Source organism: Pongo pygmaeus, chromosome 1, assembly GCF_028885625.2.
Source record: "Pongo pygmaeus isolate AG05252 chromosome 1, NHGRI_mPonPyg2-v2.0_pri, whole genome shotgun sequence".
NCBI classification, from domain to species: Eukaryota; Metazoa; Chordata; class Mammalia; order Primates; family Hominidae; genus Pongo; species Pongo pygmaeus.
Window position 1 is genome coordinate 109,648,305 of NC_072373.2, and position 23,636 is coordinate 109,671,940.

The following is a 23,636-nucleotide window of genomic DNA, read 5'->3' on the forward strand; positions in this document are numbered from 1 at the left end:
ACCAGTAGAGACAATGTAGTGAATGACATGGCACTACATCTACTGTTGGAAGGATCAGAGATAGGTGGGATGATTTGGAGAAGGCTTACTGTAGGACAGGCTTACAGCAGATTTTTGAAAAAAGAATGGAAGAAAGGAACATAAGTTGGAGATATACCAGAAGGGAAGCATGATGTTTCTCACTGGAAATTAAAAAGATTTTAATATAGGGGACAGTTGACAAGATTGTGGAAATAATATGGGGTGTTCGAGTTATGGGTTACTAAAGAGTAAGATGGTTAGATGATTGGAATGGGACAGACAAGCAGATCAGAGATTGTAAAGAACTTGGATTTGAAAGGCTTGGTATTAATACTGTTGCTAGTTTCTGAGCAGAAGAATAACATGAAAATTACGCTTAGGAAAGATTATTCTTTTAGTCATATGCTTAGGTTCAGCAAGGAATTTCCATACTGTCCTTAGGGAGAGGAGAGGTATGGATAGGATGCTGTTCCATTTAGGTGCTAGTCTTGGGGCAAGACTTAGTCATACACTTTCAGTTAAGTACTATTTCATTGCAAGGTCTAGGTGAAGATAGGGATATATTTGTAAAACTGGGGAGATTGCTAGATTCACAGATAACCAACTTTGGGTAGATCAGTTAGCTTTGGTGTCCTTTTCAGTGCTATAGGGGTTCAGACCATTTGGCTTCTGAGATCAGTGCTGAAATTCTGTGATTGTGTGAGTATAATGTAAAAATTGTCTCAATCAAGGAAACTTGGAGTAAAGACTCAATGTGATGGATTTAAAAGGAATGAATGACAGTTCCAATTATTGGGTTCAAAAAACATGTGCTACAAGTATAAGATGAGAAAAATAAGGCACAATAGTAGTTCATGTGAAATAAGGCTCTGAATATTTTAGCTGAGTGTGTATTCCATAGCACATAGTAGTATTTTGTGGCTTCTAAAAAAGTACACATATCCACTGGGTATGAGTGGGAGCATTATTCTTTCTTGAACTGCGCTCTCACGATGCCTCCTCAGTTTAAGAACTTACTCTGAAATAGTAAAAGCATAGTGTCCAGATCAGGGGGTCATGGTTCAGCTCTGTGCTGCACTGGTGAGAACATGTGTTAAGCCTTTTTCCATTTTGAGCCTTAGTTTTTAAAGAGGTTTTTGATGAACTGGAGTCATCCAGTGATGGGGAGGCAGGATAGCCTAGTGTTGAAGCACATGCACTCTAGAGTCTACTTGGGTTTGAATCCTGCCTCTCCCATCTATTAGCTGTGAATTTTTTTTTTTTTTTTTTTTTGAGAGGGAGTCTCGCTCTGTTGCCCAGGCTGGAGTGCAGTGGCGCGATCTCGGCTCACTGCAACCTCCGACTTCTGGGTTCATGCCATTCTCCTGCCTCAGCCTCCCAAGTAGCTGGGACTAGGCACCCGCCACCACGCCTGGCTAATTTTTTATATTTTTATTAGAGACGGGGTTTCACCGTGTTAGCCAGGATGGTCTCGATCTCCTGACCTCGTGATCTGCCCGCCTCGGCCTCCCAGAGTGCTGGGATTATAGGTGTGAGCCACCGTGCCCGGCCTAGCTGTGAAATCTTAATCTTTCTAAGCTTCGAGTTCCTCATGTATGAAATGGAGATTATAATATAGCACTGGAGCGAGTAATACAAGAGACAATAGCTATCAAATGCTTAGCAAATATATAATACATAGTTAAGTACTTAGAAAATATGTTTTCAGTTACTTCGGGTATATACCTGGGAAGGGAGGCAGAAAATTTTGGTCATTCTGATTATTATTACTACTATTAAGCATAGAAGCACGACTAAAAAGGTGAAGAAGCCTGGAAATAACCTTATACTGAGGAATACGCCAAAGTATTGAATCCTGGAAAAAAGAAAACAAAAGGCCCACATAACTATCTTTAGATTCTTGAAGGGCTACGTGTAAGAGAAGCAGAAGGCTTGTTCTTTTTTGTTCTAGAGGATAGAGATAACCTGGAAATTGTAGAGAGACAAAGTTTGTTCTTTTCAAAGTTAAGACATAATTTATGTATCATAAAATTTACCCTTTTAAAGTGTATAATTTAGTAGACTTTAGTATTTCCAGAGTTGTAAGACCACCACCATTATCTAATTTCAAAACATTTTTATCACCCTGAAGGAAACTCTTTACTGCTTAGTAGTCACTGTCTATTTCCCTTTCTTTACAGCTCCTGGCAACACTGATCTACTTTCTATCTCTACGGATTTGCATATTCTGGACATTTCATATAAATGGAATTATATAATATGTGGCCTTTTGTGTGTGGCTTCTTTCACTTAGCATGTTTTCAAGGTTCATCCATGTGGTAGCATGTATCAGAATGTCATTCCTTTTCATGGCCACATATTTCATTTATGTATATACCACATTTTATTTATCTATTCATCAGCTTATAGGCATTTGGGTTGTTTCTACTTTTTAGCTATTATGAATAATGCTGCTATGAACATTTTTATTATGTGGGCATATGTTTTCAGTTATCTCGGGTATATACCTAGGAAGGGAGGCAGAATTTGAAGAATTAAGAAAGAAAGAGCTTTCTCACAGTGGGATCCACCCACATTGAAGACTGTGCTTTCGTTGAAGTAGTCAGCCAGTAATTTCACTTAACAAATACATAATGTTTACTATGTGCTGGATAGTGTTCTAAGTGCTTTACACTTATTTAAAAATCCTATGAAGTAGGCACTGTTATTACATCTCTTTTACAACAGGGAAGTTTAGTACCTTGCCCAAGATTACACATTGAGTAAATGGTGGAGTTGGGATTGAAATCCAGGTGGTCTGGTTCCAGAGTCTATACTCTTAAGAGCAGAACAATAATAACTCCAAGCATTTATTAAATTCTTAAGATTTATCCGGCACCATGCTACATGCTTGTATTCAAGCAGAGGCTGGTGATCATCTTTTAGAAATATTTTAGAAATGATTACTTAATTGGATAGAAATTAAATTTCTTGAATCTCAAGGTTCTGTTATTCCAAGGATGGCTGGAAATGGGGGAAAAGCCAGCAACAAGATGATGTCTGGCCTGAGGCTTTTAAGATGATCAGAATTTGTATCAAAAAGGAAACTGTGAACATGAATGATAAGTATTATAGGAATTCAGTTAACAAGTGTTGTCAGAATGTGGTAATAAATTATATACAACTTAGAGATTAAGTTACTTTAAATTGTGTGTGGAAGCCTTAGAAAAATTGAATAATTAAAGTTTCTTGGGAAGATGATCTCCTTTTACAAATGTTTAGTTTCAAATAGTGGCAGCACAGAGTAGAGACATGACTTTTAGAAAACTGAACATATGGAACTGGAACAGTGTATTTTGGAGTCGGTTACAGGAAGGAAGTTGTTTAAAACCAAGTGAACAACAACAGTAACAAATACATTTGAGAGAAAGAGCAGTGCAGTCCAGACTTAAACGTTAAGGTGGCCATAATAGATGGGGAAGAAGGAGAAATCAGCAATCCAGACTAAGACTTCACTGGGCTTTGAGTTAGACAGAGGGAATCATAGAAGCCAAGGTAAAATGATTAAAGCGGTGCATGGAGTGGTTAGCAATTCTCCCTATAGGAGAGAGAATTTCATTATGAAGTCTCAGATGAGACCACTGAACTTGACTAGAGGAAAGTCATTGTTTTTAGAAAACAGTTTCTAAGCAATAATTAGAATTAAAGTTTTGTTGCAGAGGGATAAATAAGAAGTAGATGGAAAAGAAAGAGAAATATCTGAAATTAGGCTACAGTCATAGAAGGTTAGTTGTGAAACAATAATTTGGAAAGGGAAATGGGACCTCATGAAAATGTAGGTTAAAAGAGACTTGTATATCTTCTAAGGTAAAAGTAAAGAACTAAGCTGATGTCCAGCCCTCTAAAACATTTTAAATAGAAATCAAACATTATTATATTAATACAGTAGGTCTAGTTTCACATAAAGCAAATACGTGGTTCTGTACACGGGCTTTAGGAGAGTAAGTCTGTTGTACCTCATATGTAAGTATTATCCCATTTAGAGGAAAACCCTAAGTCTTTCTTTACAGTGGCTTAAAGGCCCCAACTGATCCACATCACAGTTACAGCTCTCATCTGTTTTCTGCTGCTGCAGATCTTCTTGCCATTTCTCAAACACGCCAGGGCTGGTCTCTGTGTTATGGCCTTTGCATTTGCTGTTCCCTTTCTTATGAATGTGTTTCCCTAAGATACCTGCATGATTACTCTCACCTTATTCAGGTCTCAACTTAAGTATTCTCAGTGAAGGTCTTCTCTGATTTTCCTATTCTAAACTGAGATACTTCTCTTTACTCACCCCACACCCTCATCCCCAGCTCCATTCCTTCCTGTTTAATTTTTTTTCACAGCACTTAACTCCATCTAATGTGCATCTTTTACTTAGTAATTTTGTTTTCACCTTCCCCTATTAGAATGTAAACTCTAAGAATGTAAGAATTTTTCTAGCACTGGAAAAATGCCTGGCACATAATAGGCACTTACTAATTGTTGTGTGAATGAATAATTATGAGTTTAATATTCTTTGTGGAAACTAATAAGGTTGATTTCCTATCAGAAACCGATCATTATTAATAAGCATATTGGATGGTATTTATAGAATTAGGCTTCATATATTCTCTACTCAGAAGTTGGCAAACTTTTTCTGTAAAAGTGCCAGAGAGTAATTATTTTTGCAGGCTTTGTGGTCTCATTACAGCTACTTGACTCTGTTGTTGTAGTGGAAAATCAGCCATAGACAATCTATAAATGAATGAGCATGGTTGTGTTCCAGTAAGACTATTTATGGACACTGAAATTTGAATTTTATATAATTTTGAAATGTCAGAAAATATCCTTCTTTTGTTTTTTTTTTCTAATCATTTAAAAATGTAAAAAACTATTCACAGGCCAAACAAAAACAGGCAGTGGTCCAAATTAGACTTGCAAACTATACTTTGTCAATCTCTGGTTTTCCTGATTTCTTAAATATATCTTAGGTTAAAACTTATTTTTCCATACTTGATAGGGAGCAACAATGTGAATTAAACTCTAGAAACAAATAATTCAGAAATACGTCTGTTTAGCTTTAGAAACTTCCATTTTGCTTCATTTTTTGTTTTCCTGGGAACCTTATATTTCCATTATATGTTTATGATGCTACCATTTAAGTGACTTTGCATTCTCTTAGCATATGCCACATGATAGTGTTGGGGTGGTGTAATAGTTGAGGAGCAAAGCTGAGCAAAGCCCACCCACGTTTAAAAATTTGCCATTATTTAGAAGGTACATAATTCCCATATGGGAGAATGAAGAGTCATCTAATAATGTCCAGAGGACTGCACTGTGAATGAGAATTGTGTTGCAGTTTTTAACATCACTCATAACACATTTCTTGAATAAGCTGCAAATGCTTTTAATAATATATCTCAGAGTTAATTTTAGCTATGCTACATTGGCACTTTTTGCTCCTCCACTTCAAAAAACCAACACAAGAAACTATTCTAAAATCAAGCTGTGATTTGGATGGGGCATTGTATTTTCCTTAATAAGGACAAAGAAGAGAGAAAAGATGTTTTCACTTGCAAAACTTTTTTTTTTTTGAGACGGAGTCTCACTCTGTTGCCCAGGCTGGAGTGTAGTGGCACAATCTCGTCGGCTCACTGCGACCTCCGCCTCCTGGGTTCAAGCAATTCTCATGCCTCAGCCTCCCGAGTAGCTGGGATTACAAGCGTGCACCACCTCCCTGGCTAATTTTTGTATTTTTAGTAGAGCCAGGGTTTCACCATGTTGGCCGGGCTGTTCTCAAACTCCTGACCTCAGATGATCCTCATACCTCAGCCTCCCAAAGTGCTGGAATTACAGGTGTGAGCCACTGTGCCCAGCCCACTTGCAAAACTTTTTAACATTTATAAGGTTTTTTACATACTTGATTTTGTTCAGTTCTTAGAATAATCTCATGATGTAGGTGACCTTATTAACTATTTACAATGTGAGAAAATGGATAGTCAGTGAAGATAAGTAACTTGTCCAAGGTCACAGCACCAGAACTCCAAACTAGACCTTCTGACCTTCTTGATACAGACTCCTCACAGTCACCTGCATGCCATCTTTGGTTTCAGTGCTATGAACTTTCTTCACTGCCTGTTGGTCTCTAGCTACACCTACTCGTGAAGATGCCCAGAGCCTTAGCCGCTCCTTGCTCTGCCATGCTTATCTTATGCAGCTCTGGGAGGGGTGAAGAGGCTGTGGCCAGTTACCTCACTACCACTGTAGCTATTCACCAACCCTGTTTTCTCCTCTAGTCATCTTAGCTACTACACAATTCTTCTGGGCATTTTCTGTCTTAGTTCCCTAGTATCTGGCCTTCCTTCTTTTCTCAGTAACTGTGACCCCTGCAGAGCTATCCTTGCCAACCAATGGTTAATGAAAGGTCTTGGATATGACTGTCAAAGACAAAAGCACTCATGACCCCAATGTTTCAGGTCACAATGATTAGGAAAATCAGGACAACAAGGCTTGGGCACAGAAGAGCTGGTTTTTGAGTGGGGGATTTAGAGTTTGGTTTAAATGTGTAATCTTTGAGGTAACGGTGGAACAGCCTACTAGATTCAGTTTTCTAGTCCCTGAAAACTAAAACGAGGGATAAGTTGAATCACATATTTGGGGCACCAGCCAAATATATAGCAGCATTTATAGTTAGAATCAAAGTGTTTGTGTTTCTTAATTTGAATGCTCCTCAGAGATTCCATTTAAACAACTTCATTATGAAAATGGAGACTTACCATGCCTTTTTGATATTGTTCAGAGAAAATTGTCATAAATAATACACACAGTTTGAAATGGTTGTGCATCTTATGAATCAAGGGGTGGCATATAAAAAGGTTCCTCAGTGCCTCAATGTGGAAAATATCATAGAATGTTATTCTTCAATTGTTTCCTTCCTTCACTTTGGTGTTTATATGGTATCTTAGATATTTTATGTTATTTTAATTATATTTTGTGCCTTTTTATTTGGCTAAAAATGCCTACTACTTAAATATTAACAGATTTTTAAATATCCCTTTGAACCCTTCCCCATTCCTGTACCTCCTTTCCCTTTTTCCGTTGTAATGTCAACCACCTGAACATAACCCAGAAAACTAGGTATCAGCCAATTGATGTTTCAGTGGAAATAAAAGAAGCACGCACTATTTCTCAATGCTTAATTGAGGAAAAGCACATGATATCTTACATATTTTAAATTGGAGGGGATAATAGGGTCAAGTTCATGCATTATCTTGTGGACATCTTAATCCTATCAAATGGCTTAGTCAAAATGAGAAAGTTAATGAATTTAAGCAGACAAGTATGAACAGTGCTCTCAAAAAGGTGCTGTTACACCATCCCAGCCTGTACACACATGAAAAAAAGCTGGGGTGCATTTTGCGTTTGCATAAGGGTCATGTTGACTGGCCATGGCAGACCATGCTAGACCATACACCTGATACTCTGTCACCTGCCAGGACTCAAAAGGACATGGGAGTATGTGGTTAAGTTCTCTAAGGACTCCCTCTTCTAAAGGGAGGCAGTTTTATAGGTGGTACTTGTAGGTCTGTTGATTCACAATCTTGTGCTTTCTTGATTCGACTGTATTGTTTTACTGTAATTTTTTGGACTTACAAGAAGTCAGGTGTTTTCATGGACTCTTCTCTTTTCCATACAGATGTCCAGAAGGCTTCTTGGGAGAATATTGTCAACATCGAGACCCCTGTGAGAAGAACCGCTGCCAGAATGGTGGGACTTGTGTGGCCCAGGCCATGCTGGGGAAAGCCACGTGCCGATGTGCCTCAGGGTTCACGGGAGAGGACTGCCAGTACTCGACATCTCATCCATGCTTTGTGTCTCGACCCTGCCTGAATGGTGGCACATGCCATATGCTCAGTCGGGATACCTATGAGTGCACCTGTCAAGTCGGGTTTACAGGTAACTAATGAGACCAAAGCCAGTGCTTTCCTACCTTCAGCAGATACTTTTATTTAGCATCTTTTAGATCATGGTGTCTGGCTCTTAAGTGTCCCCCAGCTCTGGTGCACATTTAACATTATGATAAGGAACTGGGATGTTCCAGACAACTATCCCTAACTTCCTTTTAAGAGTTTCAGGGGGCACAGAAAGAGAGAGAAAAAGGACCAAATACTTTGACTGCTTACAGTATATATGTCAGGGCCAGGTGTGGTGGCACACGCTTGCAATCCCAGCACTTTGGCAGGCCAAGGCAGGAGGATCACTTGAGGCTAGAGGTTTGAGACCAGCCTGGGAAACATAGCAAGACCCCATCTCTACAAAAAAAACAAGAATAAAAATAAAACAGAATTAGTCATGTGTGGTGGTGTGCACCTGTAGTCCTAACTACTTGGGAGGCTGAAGTGGAAGAATTGCTTGAGCCCAGGAGTTTGAGGCTGCAGTGAGCTATGATTGCACCACTGCACTCTAGCCTGGGTGGCAGAGTGAGACCCTGTCTCAAAAAAAAAAATATATGTATACCAGGATGGGGAATCAGAGTTTACTTCACTAAAAGAAATAAGTACACTGTCACCAGAGGAAAAGTTGCTGATGTTATTGACTATTTGCTTTTAGAAATCTCCCTCCCTAGACATTCAGGGCATTGGCTTTTCTGGTTTTCTGAACCCTGTTCCTTTTGCTTCTTCATTACCTTGTTCTTATCCATTAAATGTTTGTGCTCCCTGGAGCACTGTTTTGCGCCCTCTTTTGAGCCACATCACAGCTCTCCCTAGGGAATTTCACTGTCTTTATTCGCCTCCACTGCCACTGTCTTCATTAGTTGCTGATGAATCTCACCATCATTCCCTTAGCTCCACCCAACCCTGACATTCAGGCTCATGTTTCTAGCTATCCTTTGCATGTTCTCCTTGGAGATATTCTACCGGTACTTTGAGTTCACCATGTTGATAGAAATATGTAGCAACCATGTACATCCCAAATATCCACGCTAGAAACTCCCTGTCCCTTGTTCTTACCTCATTTCAACTCAGTCACCCAAGCCAACCTCTGAATTGCCTCTAACCTGTCTACTATTCCTCCCATTTCCTCTGCTACCCTGTAGTTGAGGGCCATGTTATCTCTCACCTGGACTTCTGAAGTAGTTTCTGAATACATTTTCTTGCCTTTATTCTCTCCCCATCTCATTCACCCATGATGTTACTACATCTTTAATTATAAATGCAAATATTCTAACAATCTCACCTGCTTACAATGTCTAATGCTTTTTCGTCATCCGCAGAATAAACTGCAAAGTCTTTTACATGACTTCCATAGCTCTTTACAGCCTAGACTTTACATCTTTTTGTAGCCTGGCCTCCCCACAAGCATCTAGGCCTAGTCACACCAAATTCTCCTTATTTCTTGAAAATGTTGTACTTATTATTGCTTCTGTACAGTTACATACCCTTTTGCCTGGAATGCCCCTTTCCACAACTGGTGATTGTCCAATGTTATTTAAAACTGTGTCTTAGTGACCCTTTCATGATTCCTTTAGGCAAATGGTCTCTAAGTTTTATTATTTTTATGTATCACATTTTATCGTAATTTTTTTTTTACTCATATCTCACCTGAATAGATTGTGGGTTTTTCTAGGTGGGTCTGAGCTTTATTCAAAAGTGTTTATTAAATTAGATGAGAAAAGGAGAAACATTCTTCATTTTTTTCTCCTGCTTTAAGCACTAAACCAAGAGTTCTATAAATGCAATAAGCAAAAAGTGAAAAATGTACTCAGAAAACTATACTGGATCAGTTAGTGTAGAATAGTTATATTAATTTTTCATTGTATTAGGGTTCTCTAGAGGGATGGAACTAATAGAATATATATGTATGTATATGTATTCCAACCCAAAGTGTCTTGGTGGCAATCTTAATATATATATATTGGCAATCTTTATATATATATAAAGGAGAGTTTGTTGAGTATTAATTCACATAATCACAAGGTCCCACAATAGGCTGTCTGCAGGCTGAGGAGCAAGGAGAGCCAGTCTGAGTTCCAAAACCGAAGAACTTGGGGTTCGATATTTGAGGGCGGGAAACATCCAGCACGGGAAAAAGATGTAGGCTTGGAGGCTAGGCCAGTCTCGCTTTTTCGTGTTTTTCTGCCTGCTTTGTATTTGCTGACAGATGATCAGATGGTGTCCATCCAGATTAAGGGTGGGTCTGCCTTCCCCAGCCCACTGACTCAAATGTTAATCTCCTTTGGCAACACCCTCACAGACACACCCAAGATCAATACTTTGTATCCTTCAATTCAATCAAGTTTGACACACTCGGTTTTAACCACCACAAATCTACCCCTTGTCAACTTGAACCCATACACATCTCCTGAGATCACACATAATCTTCAAATAAAGACAATAATTAGGTCATAATTACACCTAATGTAGTACAACTATTCTTCGTACATCTGGAAACACACCAATCCCCAACTGAAACACTCTTTTTTTTTTTTTTTTTTTTTTTAATTTATGAAGAAAAGAGGTTTAATTGGCTCACAGTTCTGTAGGCTGTACAGAAAACATGGATGGGTGGTCTCAGGAAATTTACAATCATGGCGGAAGGTGAAGGGGATGCAAGCACGTCTTACCATGGTGGAACAGGAGGAAGAGAGCAAAGGAGGAAGTGCTATACACTTTTAAACAACCAGATCTTGTGAGAACTCACTATCAAGAGAACAGCAAGGGGGATATCCACCGCCATGATCCAATCACCTCCCACCAAGTCCCTCCCCCAACACTGGCGATTACAATTAGACACGCGATTCGGGTGAGGACACAGAACCAAACCGTATCAGTATTTTTTTATATGTAAATGAAAGTGTTGTGGGAAGGCAAATGTAAGTGATGTCTATGGTTATTGATACCGACTGGTTATATCTCTAGATATACTATAGTTATTGCTCTGACTGGTATAGTTATTGCTCTAACTGGTGTTACTTGATCTCTGAAAAATATTCAACAGCACAGAAAGGGTTCAGGGCCACAGTTGCCAACTGGCTGTAAGAAGTGAAAGAACAAAACAGGCGCATATAACAATAAATAAATGAAACCTCGTTTTCTTGGTGAAGAAGAAAAAGGAAAATAAAGAAGAAATTAGATTTCTAACCCTTTCACTCTTAATGAAAATAAAAGATTTGATCCTTTCGATCTCCACTGGAAATCAACACAAGTTACTAATTTTCTTGGTTAAATTGATATAATCAGTACATATATATTAAGCATATATATGTAGACATATGTATATACATATCTGTGTCCCTCTTAGTTTTTTTTTTTTTAAAGACAACTATGTTTTATTTTATTTTTTTTCCAACTTTTTATTATTATTATTATTATACTTTAGGTTTTATGGTACATGTGCGCAATGTGCAGGTAAGTTACATATGTATACATGTGCCATGGTGGTGCGCTGCACCCACTAACTCGTCATCTAGCATTAGGTATATCTCCTACTGCTATCCCTCCCCCCTCCCCCCACCCCACAACAGTCCCCGAAGTGTGATGTTCCCCTTCCTGTGTCCATGTGTTCTCATTGTTCAATTCCCACCTATGAGTGAGAATATGCGGTGTTTGGTTTTTTGTTCTTGCGATAGTTTACTGAGAATGATGATTTCCAGTTTCATCCATGTCCCTACAAAGGACATGAACTCATCATTTTTTATGGCTGCATAGTATTCCATGGCGTATATGTGCCACATTTTCTTAATCCAGTCTATCATTGTTGGACATTTGGGTTGGTTCCAAGTCTTTGCTATTGTGAATAATGCCGCAATAAACATACGTGTGCATGTGTCTTTATAGCAGCATGATTTATAGTCCTTTGGGTATATACCCAGTAATGGGATGGCTGGGTCGAATGGAATTTCTAGTTCTAGATCTCTGAGGAATCGCCACACTGACTTCCACAAGGGTTGAACTAGTTTACAATCCCACCAACAGTGTAAAAGTGTTCCTATTTCTCCACATCCTCTCCAGCACCTGTTGTTTCCTGACTTTTTAATGATTGCCATTCTAACTGGTGTGAGATGGTATCTCATTGTGCTTTTGATTTGCATTTCTCTGATGGCCAGTGATGGTGAGCATTTTTTCATGTGTTTTTTGGCTGCATAAATGTCTTCTTTTGAGAAGTGTCTGTTCATGTCCTTTGCCCACTTTTTGATGGGGTTGTTTGTTTTTTTCTTGTAAATTTGTTTGAGTTCATTGTAGATTCTGGATATTAGCCCTTTGTCAGATGAGTAGGTTGCGAAAATTTTCTCCCATTTTGTAGGTTGCCTGTTCACTCTGATGGTAGTTTCCTTTGCTGTGCAGAAACTCTTTAGTTTAATTAGATCCCATTTGTGAATTTTGGCTTTTGTTGCCATTGCTTTTGGTGTTTTAGACATGAAGTCATTGCCCATGCCTATGTCCTGAATGGTAATGCCTAGGTTTTCTTCTAGGGTTTTTATGGTTTTAGGTCTAACATTTAAGTCTTTAATCCATCTTGAATTAATTTTTGTATAAGGTGTAAGGAAGGGATCCAGTTTCAGCTTTCTACATATGGCTAGCCAGTTTTCCCAGCACCATTTATTAAATAGGGAATCCTTTCCCCATTGCTTGTTTTTGTCAGGTTTGTCAAAGATCAGATAGTTGTAGATATGTGGCATTATTTCTGACGGCTCTGTTCTGTTCCATTGATCTATATCTCTGTTTTGGTACCAGTACCATGCTGTTTTGGTTACTGTGGCCTCGTAGTATAGTTTGAAGTCAGGTAGTGTGATGCCTCCAGCTTTGTTCTTTTGGCTTAGGATTGACTTGGCGATGCGGGCTCTTTTTTGGTTCCATATGAACTTTGAAGTAGTTTTTTCCAATTCTGTGAAGAAAGTCATTGGTAGCTTGATGGGGATGGCATTGAATCTGTAAATTACCTTGGGAAGGATGGCCATTTTCACGATATTGATTCTTCCTACCCATGAGCATGGAATGTTCTTCCATTTGTTTGTATCCTCTTTTATTTCCTTGAGCAGTGGTTTGTAGTTCTCCTTGAAGAGGTCCTTCACATCCCTTGTAAGTTGGATTCCTAGGTATTTTATTCTCTTTGAAGCAATTGTGAATGGGAGTTCACTCATGATTTGGCTCTCTGTTTGTCTGTTATTGGTGTATAAGAATGCTTGTGATTTTTGTACATTGATTTTGTATCCTGAGACTTTGCTGAAGTTGCTTATCAGCTTAAGGAGATTTTGGGCTGAGACGATGGGGTTTTCTAGATATACAATCATGTCATCTGCAAACAGGGACAATTTGACTTCCTCTTTTCCTAATTGAATACCCTTGATTTCCTTCTCTTGCCTAATTGCCCTGGCCAGAACTTCCAACACTATGTTGAATAGAAGTGGTGAGAGAGGGCATCCCTGTCTTGTGCCAGTTTTCAAAGGGAATGCTTCCAGTTTTTGCCCATTCAGTATGATATTGGCTGTGGGTTTGTCATAGATAGCTCTTATTATTTTGAGATACATCCCATCAATACCTAATTTATTGAGAGTTTTTAGCATGAGTGGTTGTTGAATTTTGTCAAAGGCCTTTTTTGCATCTATTGAGATAATCATGTGGTTTTTGTCTTTGGTTCTGTTTATATGCTGGATTACATTTATTGATTTGCGTATATTGAACCAGCCTTGCATCCCAGGGATGAAGCCTACTTGATCATGGTGGATAAGCTTTTTGATGTGCTGCTGGATTCTGTTTGCCAGTATTTTATTGAGGATTTTTGCATCAATGTTCATCAAGGATATTGGTCTAAAATTCTCTTTTTTTGTTGTGTCTCTGCCAGGCTTTGGTATCAGGATGACGCTGGCCTCATAAAATGAGTTAGGGAGGATTCCCTCTTTTTCTATTGATTGGAATAGTTTCAGAAGGAATGGTACCAGCTCCTCCTTGTACCTCTGGTAGAATTCGGCTGTGAACCCATCTGGTCCTGGACTCTTTTTGGTTGGTAAGCTATTGATTATTGCCACAATTTCAGCTCCTGTTATTGGTCTATTCAGAGATTCAGCTTCTTCCTGGTTTAGTCTTGGGAGGGTGTATGTGTTGAGGAATTTATCAATTTCTTCTAGATTTTCTAGTTTATTTGCGTAGAGGTGTTTGTAATATTCTCTGATGGTAGTTTGTATTTCTGTGGGATCGGTGGTGATATCCCCTTTATCATTTTTTATTGCATCTATTTGATTCTTCTCTCTTTTTTTCTTTATTAATCTTGCTAGCGGTCTATCAATTTTGTTGATCCTTTCAAAAAACCAACTCCTGGATTCATTTATTTTTTGAAGGGTTTTTTGTGTCTCTATTTCCTTCAGTTCTGCTCTGATTTTAGTTATTTCTTGCCTTCTGCTAGCTTTTGAATGTGTTTGCTCTTGCTTTTCTAGTTCTTTTAATTGTGATGTTAGGGTGTCAATTTTGGATGTTTCCTGCTTTCTCTTGTGGGCATTTAGTGCTATAAATTTCCCTCTACACACTGCTTTGAATGCATCCCAGAGATTCTGGTATGTTGTGTCTTTGTTCTCGTTGGTTTCAAAGAACATCTTTATTTCTGCCTTCATTTTTGTTATGTACCCAGTAGTCATTCAGGAGCAGGTTGTTCAGTTTCCACGTAGTTGAGCAGTTTTGAGTGAGATTCTTAATCCTGAGTTCTAGCTTGATTGCACTGTGATCTGAGAGATAGTTTGTTATAATTTCTGTTCTTTTACATTTATTGAGAGCTTTACTTCCAACTATGTGGTCAATTTTGGAATAGGTGTGGTGTCGTGCTGAAAAAAATGTATATTCTGTTGATTTAGGGTGGAGAGTTCTGTAGATGTCTATTAGGTCCGCTTGGTGCAGAGCTGAGTTCAATTCCTGGGTATCCTTGTTGACTTTCTGTCTCGTTGATCTGTCTAATGTTGACAGTGGGGTGTTAAAGTCTCCCATTATTAATGTGTGGGAGTCTAAGTCTCTTTGTAGGTCACTCAGGACTTGCTTTATGAATCTGGGTGCTCCTGTATTGGGTGCATATATATTTAGGATAGTTAGCTCTTCTTGTTGAATTAATCCCTTTACCATTATGTAATGGCCTTCTTTGTCTCTTTTGATCTTTGTTGGTTTAAAGTCTGTTTTATCAGAGACTAGGATTGCAACCCCTGCCTTTTTTTGTTTTCCATTTGCTTGGTAGATCTTCCTCCATCCTTTTATTTTGAGCCTATGTGTATCTCTGCACGTGAGATGGGTTTCCTGAATACAGCACACTGATGGGTCTTGAGTCTTTATCCAATTTGCCAGTCTGTGTCTTTTAATTGGAGCATTTAGTCCATTTACATTTAAAGTTAATATTGTTATGTGTGAATTTGATCCTGTCATTATGATGTTAGCTGGTTATTTTGCTCGTTAGTTGATGCAGTCTCTTCCTAGTCTCGATGATCTTTACATTTTGGCATGATTTTGCAGTGGCTGCTACCGGTTGTGCCTTTCCATGTTTAGCGCTTCCTTCAGGAGCTCTTTTAGGGCAGGCCTGGTGGTGACAAAATCTCTCAGCATTTGCTTGTCTGTAAAGTATTTTATTTCTCCTTCACTTATGAAGCTTAGTTTGGCTGGATATGAAATTCTGGGTTGAAAATTCTTTTCTTCAAGAATGTTGAATATTGGCCCCCACTCTCTTCTGGCTTGTAGGGTTTCTGCCGAGAGATCCGCTGTTAGTCTGATGGGCTTCCCTTTGATGGTAACACTCTTACATAAAGTTAATGATACTTAAATGCTGATGTGAAGTCAATAAATCTTATGTCACATGATAAAGGAGAAAGGAAATAAAATGAAGATATTTTCTTAGTACAAGTGTGTGCAAGCACAGACATGTTTTTAATAAAAGAAGGAGGAAATACTGAGGACAATTACAGTCCTCATTTCTGCAGCTGGTCACATGGTAGTAGCTGATATTGATGACTACCTTCTTCTACGCATTTTGTATTCCTTTTGCCTTCAGCAAGCACCTCAGCAGATTGTGTTTTTTTTTTTCCTGGTGGAGAGGCCCAAACCTTCATTCCTGAGGGGTCTGGACCATTTGTAGTCCCGCCTGGATTGGGCTGTTGTAGTTGCCCATTGACCTTAATCACAGGGCATGGTAATACTAAGTAAGAGACACCCTAATGGATCTCCTGTATTCCATGAATACTCTTCCTTACCTCTGTTGTGCAGTAGTAGACTGATTTCATCTTGATAGCCTGGGTCTTGATAGCCTTGATGTCCCAGCCAACACTGTAATGCCTTTCTTAGCCTGTTTACTTAAGGGTAGGAACCCAAAGTGTCCTGGTGGCAATCTTAACTACCAGTTTAATGGGATTGTTGTTGTGTCTTCTGATGGCAGCGTTCCTCCCTCTGGAACTAAGACCTCTAGGCCAGCAGAACTTAATATTGCGGGAACAGGAAGCAAACATTTTGCTAGTGGATCACTAGGGGTGATGGTGAGTGGTACCACTTCCATTTCTACCCCTTGATTCCTGGACCTGTGAATCCTGGCTATGGGAGAAACAGTACCATATATTGGACGCTGATTGATAGCATACACAGCCTTCTTGAGAACTTTGCCCCAACGCTGCAAAGTATTCTCACCTAGTTGGCATTGTAATTCTGACTGCAAAAGGCCATTCCACCATTCTGCTTCAGGATGTTGGGGAACATGGTAAGACCAGTGAATTCCATGAGCATGAGCCCACTGCTGCACTTCTTTAGCCATAAAGTGAATGCCTTGGTCAGAGGCAATGCTGTGTGGAATAACATGACAGTGGATAAGGCATTCCGTGAGTCCGCGGATGGTAGTCTTGGCAGAACCATTGCATGCAGGATAGGCAAACCCATATCCAGGTAAGTGTCTATTCCAGTGAGGACAAACATCTGCCCTTTTCACGATGGAAGAAATCGAATATAATCAACCTGCCACCAAGTAGCTGGCTGATCACCCTGAGGAATAGTGCCATATCAAAGGCACAGTGTTGGTTTCTGCAGCTGGCAAATTGGGCACTGTGCAGTGGCAGTAGCCAGATCAGCTTTCCACTGGCCCATCTTGTTTTCCGCACTGGGAAGGTGGGGCACGAGCACAAATGTTAGGACCTGAAAGGTGGTGAACTCTGCCTGGGCAGGGCAAAGCCAGAGGAAACTCTGGTGGAGGTCCGTAGCAGTCCTGATGTGCAAATCGGTCATCCAACCTGGGTGTAGGGGCAAAAGACTAATTGGACTGTCTAGTAGCTGGTTCCCTCCAAAGTTTCCCTCGGGATAGCTGGCACTGTCACAAAAACCCCACTCTTGGTACCAATTTACTGTATTAGTCCATTTTCACGCTGCTGATAAAGATATCCCCGAGACCAGGAAGAAAAGAGGTTTAATTGGACTTACAGTTCCATATGGCTGGGGAGGCCTCAGAATTGTGGTGGGAGGCAAAAGGCACTTCTTTCTTGGTGGTGGTGAGAGAAAATTAGGAAGAAGCAAAAGCAGAACCCCTGATAAACCCATCAGATCTCATGAGACTTATTCACTATCATGAGAATAGCACAGGAAAGACTGGCCCCCCTGATACAATTACCCCCCTGGGTCCCTCCAACAACACATGGGAATTCTGGGAGATACAATTCAAGTTGAGATTTGGGTGGGGACACAGCCAAAGCATATCATTCATCAAAAGGTGTTGGTGGGGTAGAGGGTAGTTAGGATGATCCATTATCTCCATCATGACAATGATGGCATTGATGATGTAAGTCATTGAAAATATTTGGTGTTATAAGAATAATTTCTTCCTGATTGTCAGTTTTGAGTTGTTTTGCTATTACGAGGCAAAGTAGGGGGGCATATACCCATTTAAAATATTTTAATTCTGGCTAGTGGAAATGACAGTAATGCCTTCTTCATAATTAAAATGTCACTCTGAAATGGTCCCAAATTAAAACTTCTTCCTTTGCTGTTAAGAAGGATCTCTTCTTGGTGTGTTCTGCAAGATTCTGATCATCTTTTTTTTTTTTTTTTTTTTTTTTTTTTGAGACGGAGTATTGCTTTGTCATCCAGGCTGGAGTGCAGGGTGCGATCTCGGTTCACTGCAAGCTCCACCTCCTGGGTTCATGCCATTCTTCTGCCTCAGCCTCCCGAGTAGCTGGGACTACAGGCACCTGCCACCATGCCCAGCTAATTTTTGTATTTTTTTATTTTATTTTATTTTACTATTATTATACTTTAACTTTTAGGGTACATGTGCACAATGTGCAGGTTAGTTACATATGTATACATGTGCCATGCTGGTGTGCTGCACCCATTAACTCGTCATTTAGCATTAGGTATATCTCCTAATGCTATCCCTCCCCCCTCCCCCCACCCCACAACAGTCCCCAGAGTGTGATGTTCCCCTTCCTGTGTCCATGTGTTCTCATTGTTCAATTCCCACCTATGAGTGAGAATATGTGGTGTTTGGTTTTTTGTTCTTGCGATAGTTTACTGAGAATGATGATTTCCAATTTCATCCATGTCCCTACAAAGGACAAGAACTCATCGTTTTTTATGGCTGCATAGTATTCCATGGTGTATATGTGCCACATTTTCTTAATCCAGTCTATCATTGTTGGACATTTGGGTTGGTTCCAAGTCTTTGCTATTGTGAATAAAGCCATAATAAACATACGTGTGCATGTGTCTTTATAGCAGCATGATTTATAGTCCTTTGGGTATATACCCAGTAATGGGATGGCTGGGTCAAATGGTATTTCTAGTTCTAGATCCCTGAGGAATCGCCACACTGACTTCCACAGTGGTTGAACTAGTTTACAGTCCCACCAACAGTGTAAAAGTGTTCCTGTTTCTCCACATCCTCTCCAGCACCTGTTGTTTCCTGACTTTTTAATGATTGCCATTCTAACTGGTGTGAGATGGTATCTCATTGTGCTTTTGATTTGCATTTCTCTGATGGCCAGTGATGGTGAGCATTTTTTCATGTGTCTGTTGGCTTCATAAATGTCTTCTTTTGAGAAGTGTCTGTTCATGTCCTTTGCCCACTTTTTGATGGGGTTGTTTGTTTTTTTCTTGTAAATTTGTTTGAGTTCACTGTAGATTCTGGATATTAGCCCTTTGTCAGATGAGTAGGTTGCAAAAATTTTCTCCCATTTTGTAGGTTGCCTGTTCACTCTGATGGTAGTTTCTTTTGCTATGCAGAAGCTCTTTAGTTTTTAGTAGAGATGGGCTTTCACCATGTTAGCCAGAATGGTCTGGATCGCCTGACCTCATGATCCACCCGCCTCGGCCTCCCAAAATGCTGGGATTACAGGTGTGAGCCACCACACCCGGCTGATTCTGATCATCTTTTATACATATGCTACTTTTGTCTATCACTTTAGGAATCATCACAGATCAAGGTCATCCTTTTGGTTTTTGTGATAGCTCTATACCTCAGTGAGCTTACTAGCTCATCTCCACTCAGAGATGAAGAAGCAGAGGCAGCAAGTTAGTGCCTATACATAATATATATGGAAACCAAATTCAGGGTTGATTCTTTCTTTCTTTCTCTCTTTCTTTTTTTCTTTCTTTCTTTCTTTCTTTCTCTCTCTCTTTCTTTCTTTGTTTGTTCTCTCTTTCTCTCTTTCTCTTTCCCTCTCTCTGTCTTTCTCTCTTTCTGTCTTTCTTTCTTCTTACTCTGTTGCTTAGTACAGTGGCACAGTCTCGGCTCACTGCAACCTCCACCTCTCGGGTTCATGTGATTCTGGTGCCTCAGCCTCCCAAGTAGCTGGGATTCCAGGCATGCGCCATGAAGCCCGGCTAATTTTTGTATTTTTAGAAAAGGTGTTGTTTCACCATGTTGGCCAGGCAGGTCTCAAACTCCTAACCACAAGTGATCTGCCCACCTCAGCCTCCCAAATTACTGGGATTACAGGCATCAGCCACCACTTCTGGCCCAGGGATCTTTCTGTTTCAGTTGTGGGCATCACTCTGAAAATCACACTTGCTAAAAGTGAGCATTTATATATCTTCTCCACTGTAAATAAGTGCCTCTTAGTGACATGAGTGGAAAGACAAGAAGAATTGCAGTTCCTTCATTTTCTGTCTTAGCTCCCTGAGATGTATATGCTGTGCCTAAATTTGTGTTACACTTTTCTCCTTTGATTTGACATTCCTTGATAGGCAGAGAGCACTTTTCTGTGCTCATATGTCACATCTCACATCTTTTTCCCTTATAGAAAAACTCTTGTGTCTCCTATTTACCTTTCTATGGGGTCAGAGATTTAGATACTTTCCTAGACAATCAATTGGAGTACTAACAAATTCAAGGAGTTCTTGCCATCCCATTACTGGGTATATACCCAAAGAATTATAAATCATGCTGCTATAAAGACACATGCACACGTATGTTTATTGCGGCACTATTCACAATAGCAAAGACTTGGAACCAACCCAAATGTCCATCAGTGATGGAGTGGATTAAGAAAATGTGGCATATATACACCATGGAATACTATTCAGCCATAAAAAATGATGAGTTCATGTCCTTTGTAGGGACAAGGATGAAGCTGGAAACCATCATTCTCAGCAAACTATTGCAAGGACAAAAAACCAAACACCGCATGTTCTCACTGATAGGTGGGAATTGAACAATGAGAACACTTGGACACAGGAAGGGGAATATCACACACTGGGGCCTGTCCTGGGGTGGTGGAACGGGGGAGGGATAGCATTAGGAGATATACCTAATGTAAATGACGAGTTAATGGGTGCAGCACACCAACATGGCACATGTATAATACATATGTAACAAACCTGCATGTTGTGCACGTGTACCCTAGAACTTAAAGTATAATAATAAAAAAAACAAATTCAAGGATTTCTCATCTCTGTAGTTTAAATAATAAACGACTTAGACTAATGACAACAAAAAGCCAGCCATGTGAATATCAAATTTACTAGTTCTGTGAGCATATTTTTTTCTCTTTCTCTTTCTGCCTCAAAGAATCTGCTTTGCTTCCCCTGGCATCATGATTTAGTTTTCAACCCGTCAGAGTCTTCCTGCTAGTGCTGGTACTTTCCTACTTGAGAAAGTCCACAGAATACCTTCTAGACCTCTGTCCTCCTGATGGCTTCTATTTCATTTGTTATATAGGGACCCAGAGGTCCTTCATCATTTTCAAACACATCAACTGATATTTATAGCAAGGCCACAATTAATAAAATGTTTCCCAGAATATATGTGTGTGTTACATTTAGAGGAAACAGAAGTAGTATTGACTTGTTTCTATCACCAGAGGTCTATTTAGTAACTATATTTTGTGGAAAATATCGATATATTTTATCCATTCAACAGACATGATTTGGGAGCATACCATGGAGACCCAACCCTGCCAGTGTGGCAGGTGGTATAATAGAAGGAAATAGCAAACTTGGTGTATCTGTGTTTGCGCACATGTATGTATGTGTGTGAGGGGCACTAAGGATGACTTTGCAGAGGTTGGAACTTTTGAGTAGAGTTGCCAAGATAAGCGAGAGTTCACTAGGAAAACAGAAGGGAAGTTGATATATATTTTTTTTTTTTTTTTGAGATGGAGTCTTGCTGTGTCACCCAGTCTGGAGTGCAGTGGTACAATCTCGGCTCACTGCAACCCCCGCCTCCTGGGTTCAAGTGATTCTTCTGCCTCAGCCTTCCGATTAGCTGGGATTACAGTTGCGCGCCACCATGCCCAGCTAATTTTTGTATTTTTAGTAGAGACAGGGTTTCACCATATTGGCCAGGCTGGTCTTGAACTCGTTACCTCATGATCTGCCTGCCTCGGCCTCCCAAAGTGCTGGAATTACAAGTGTGAGCCACTGCTCCTGGCCCAGAAGTTGATATTCAAACAGGAGCAGCATATGCAAAGACAGTGAGCTCTGAGAGAGTAGATGGATCCAGACTCCTATTGCTGATAGCGTCCTGCAGGATTGGGCTTCAATGTGACTAACCTATAATTGCCTCCAGGTGCTCCACCCAGTGAGTCCTTGTGTCTCAGCTGAGGGCCTTGGAGAGTTACTGGAGAGGGCTCTGTGTCAGATGACCTTGAAGAGGCTCTGATTTAGCCTTTTGTAAAATGCAAAGAGTTGAGGTCTTCTCCACGCAAGAGCTCGCTGGTATCAATGAGGTATTGAGGATGGGGCCATCTCCTATTTCTGTGGCCAGTACTGAGTTTTGTTATCCTTCCTTTAGGTAAGGAGTGCCAATGGACCGATGCCTGCCTGTCTCATCCCTGTGCAAATGGAAGTACCTGTACCACTGTGGCCAACCAGTTCTCCTGCAAATGCCTCCCAGGCTTCACAGGGCAGAAGTGTGAGACTGATGTCAATGAGTGTGACATTCCAGGACACTGCCAGCATGGTGGCACCTGCCTCAACCTGCCTGGTTCCTACCAGTGCCAGTGCCCTCAGGGCTTCACAGGCCAGTACTGTGACAGCCTGTATGTGCCCTGTGCACCCTCGCCTTGTGTCAACGGAGGCACCTGTCGGCAGACTGGTGACTTCACTTTTGAATGCAGCTGCCTTCCAGGTAAGGAGCTCCCTTGTGTCCCAGGATTAAGGGACAAACCCCTAGCACAGGAGGTAGTGGGTGTGGCTCAATTGCTTTTTTTAGGAAGCTTCCTAAAGCAAGGAAAAAGGGAAGTGAGAATTTTGTGTGGGGTGGGTTGCTAGTGAGGGAGGAGTTTTATGGGCCTACTGTGGTCCATAAACTGAGCAGGGGGTAATTTAGCATGTCAGGGTTTATGATGATGAGTGGCTAGAAAATTGTTTATTGTCCCTTTTGTAGAAACAGTGAGAAATAAGAGGAACAGAGCTCTGGGAAAGAGACAGGCAAGTCTGGAATGGAGAAGAACATGATGAGAATTAGACATTGGAAAATATGTATGTGTGGTTAATAAAGTGCTTTAAACTGAATTGACATTAACAGTAGGTGATCAACTTACCTATGTGCTTGTGCTTTTGCTTTTGTTGGAGTAATTCATTGTTTTCTTATCCACCTAAATGCACCCAGCTGCCCTTAATTTTCTCTGGGCTACTGGCCTTCACAACCCTCTCCCATGTACCCTCTCTGACTTTGGGGTAACCCTCCCCTAACTTAAAGCTAGAGAATTCTGAAACTAAGGAGGGGATCCTCTGTTAATCAGTGAGCACTTTTTGATGAGCTGATAGATGATATATGAGAGACTGTGCATGGCACAATACTTTGTTACACTCTTCACTGATACAAATGTTCTAGAGTGCACACACAACCCAAAGATAGAAACAAAAAGAGGACCAGTGTCGGGGAGCTTGGGGCCTGGTGTTCCATAGAGAGGGAGAAAGGAGCAAGCTTGGCTAATTCATTCAACTCCTTATAAAAATGATGAGGAGGCTGAAAACCAAGAATTTTGATTGGGAACAGAATACAAGCAGCTGGAGCAGATGAATTACTAAGCAACAAAGATCCTGTTTTTATACAAATATCCTTAGTACAGAAACAAAAGAAGGAAAACTGTAGGGGGGAATAATGTGCTAAGCAAGCAGAATTGCCTCAAAAAAAGTTGTTCTAGTTACTCTTTCAGAGTGGGAATCTTA

The 23,636-nt window shown here is 40.2% G+C and overlaps 1 protein-coding gene across 2 annotated transcripts in view; it reads left to right on the forward strand.

Annotated features, from left to right (window-relative positions):
• Positions 1-23,636, forward strand: part of NOTCH2 (notch receptor 2) — a 170,228-nt gene that overhangs the window by 63,140 nt on the left and 83,452 nt on the right. The window contains exons 3-5 of one of the 2 annotated variants that reach the window (XM_054454437.2): positions 7,721-7,980; positions 22,255-22,590; positions 22,859-22,944. In XM_054454437.2, the coding sequence (XP_054310412.1) occupies positions 7,721-7,980; positions 22,255-22,590; positions 22,859-22,929 (667 nt within the window). In that variant the 3' untranslated portion in view covers positions 22,930-22,944. Of the gene's footprint in view, positions 1-7,720; positions 7,981-22,254; positions 22,591-22,858; positions 22,945-23,636 lie in introns of those variants that run through there. The other variant, XM_054454415.2, reaches the window with a different exon arrangement.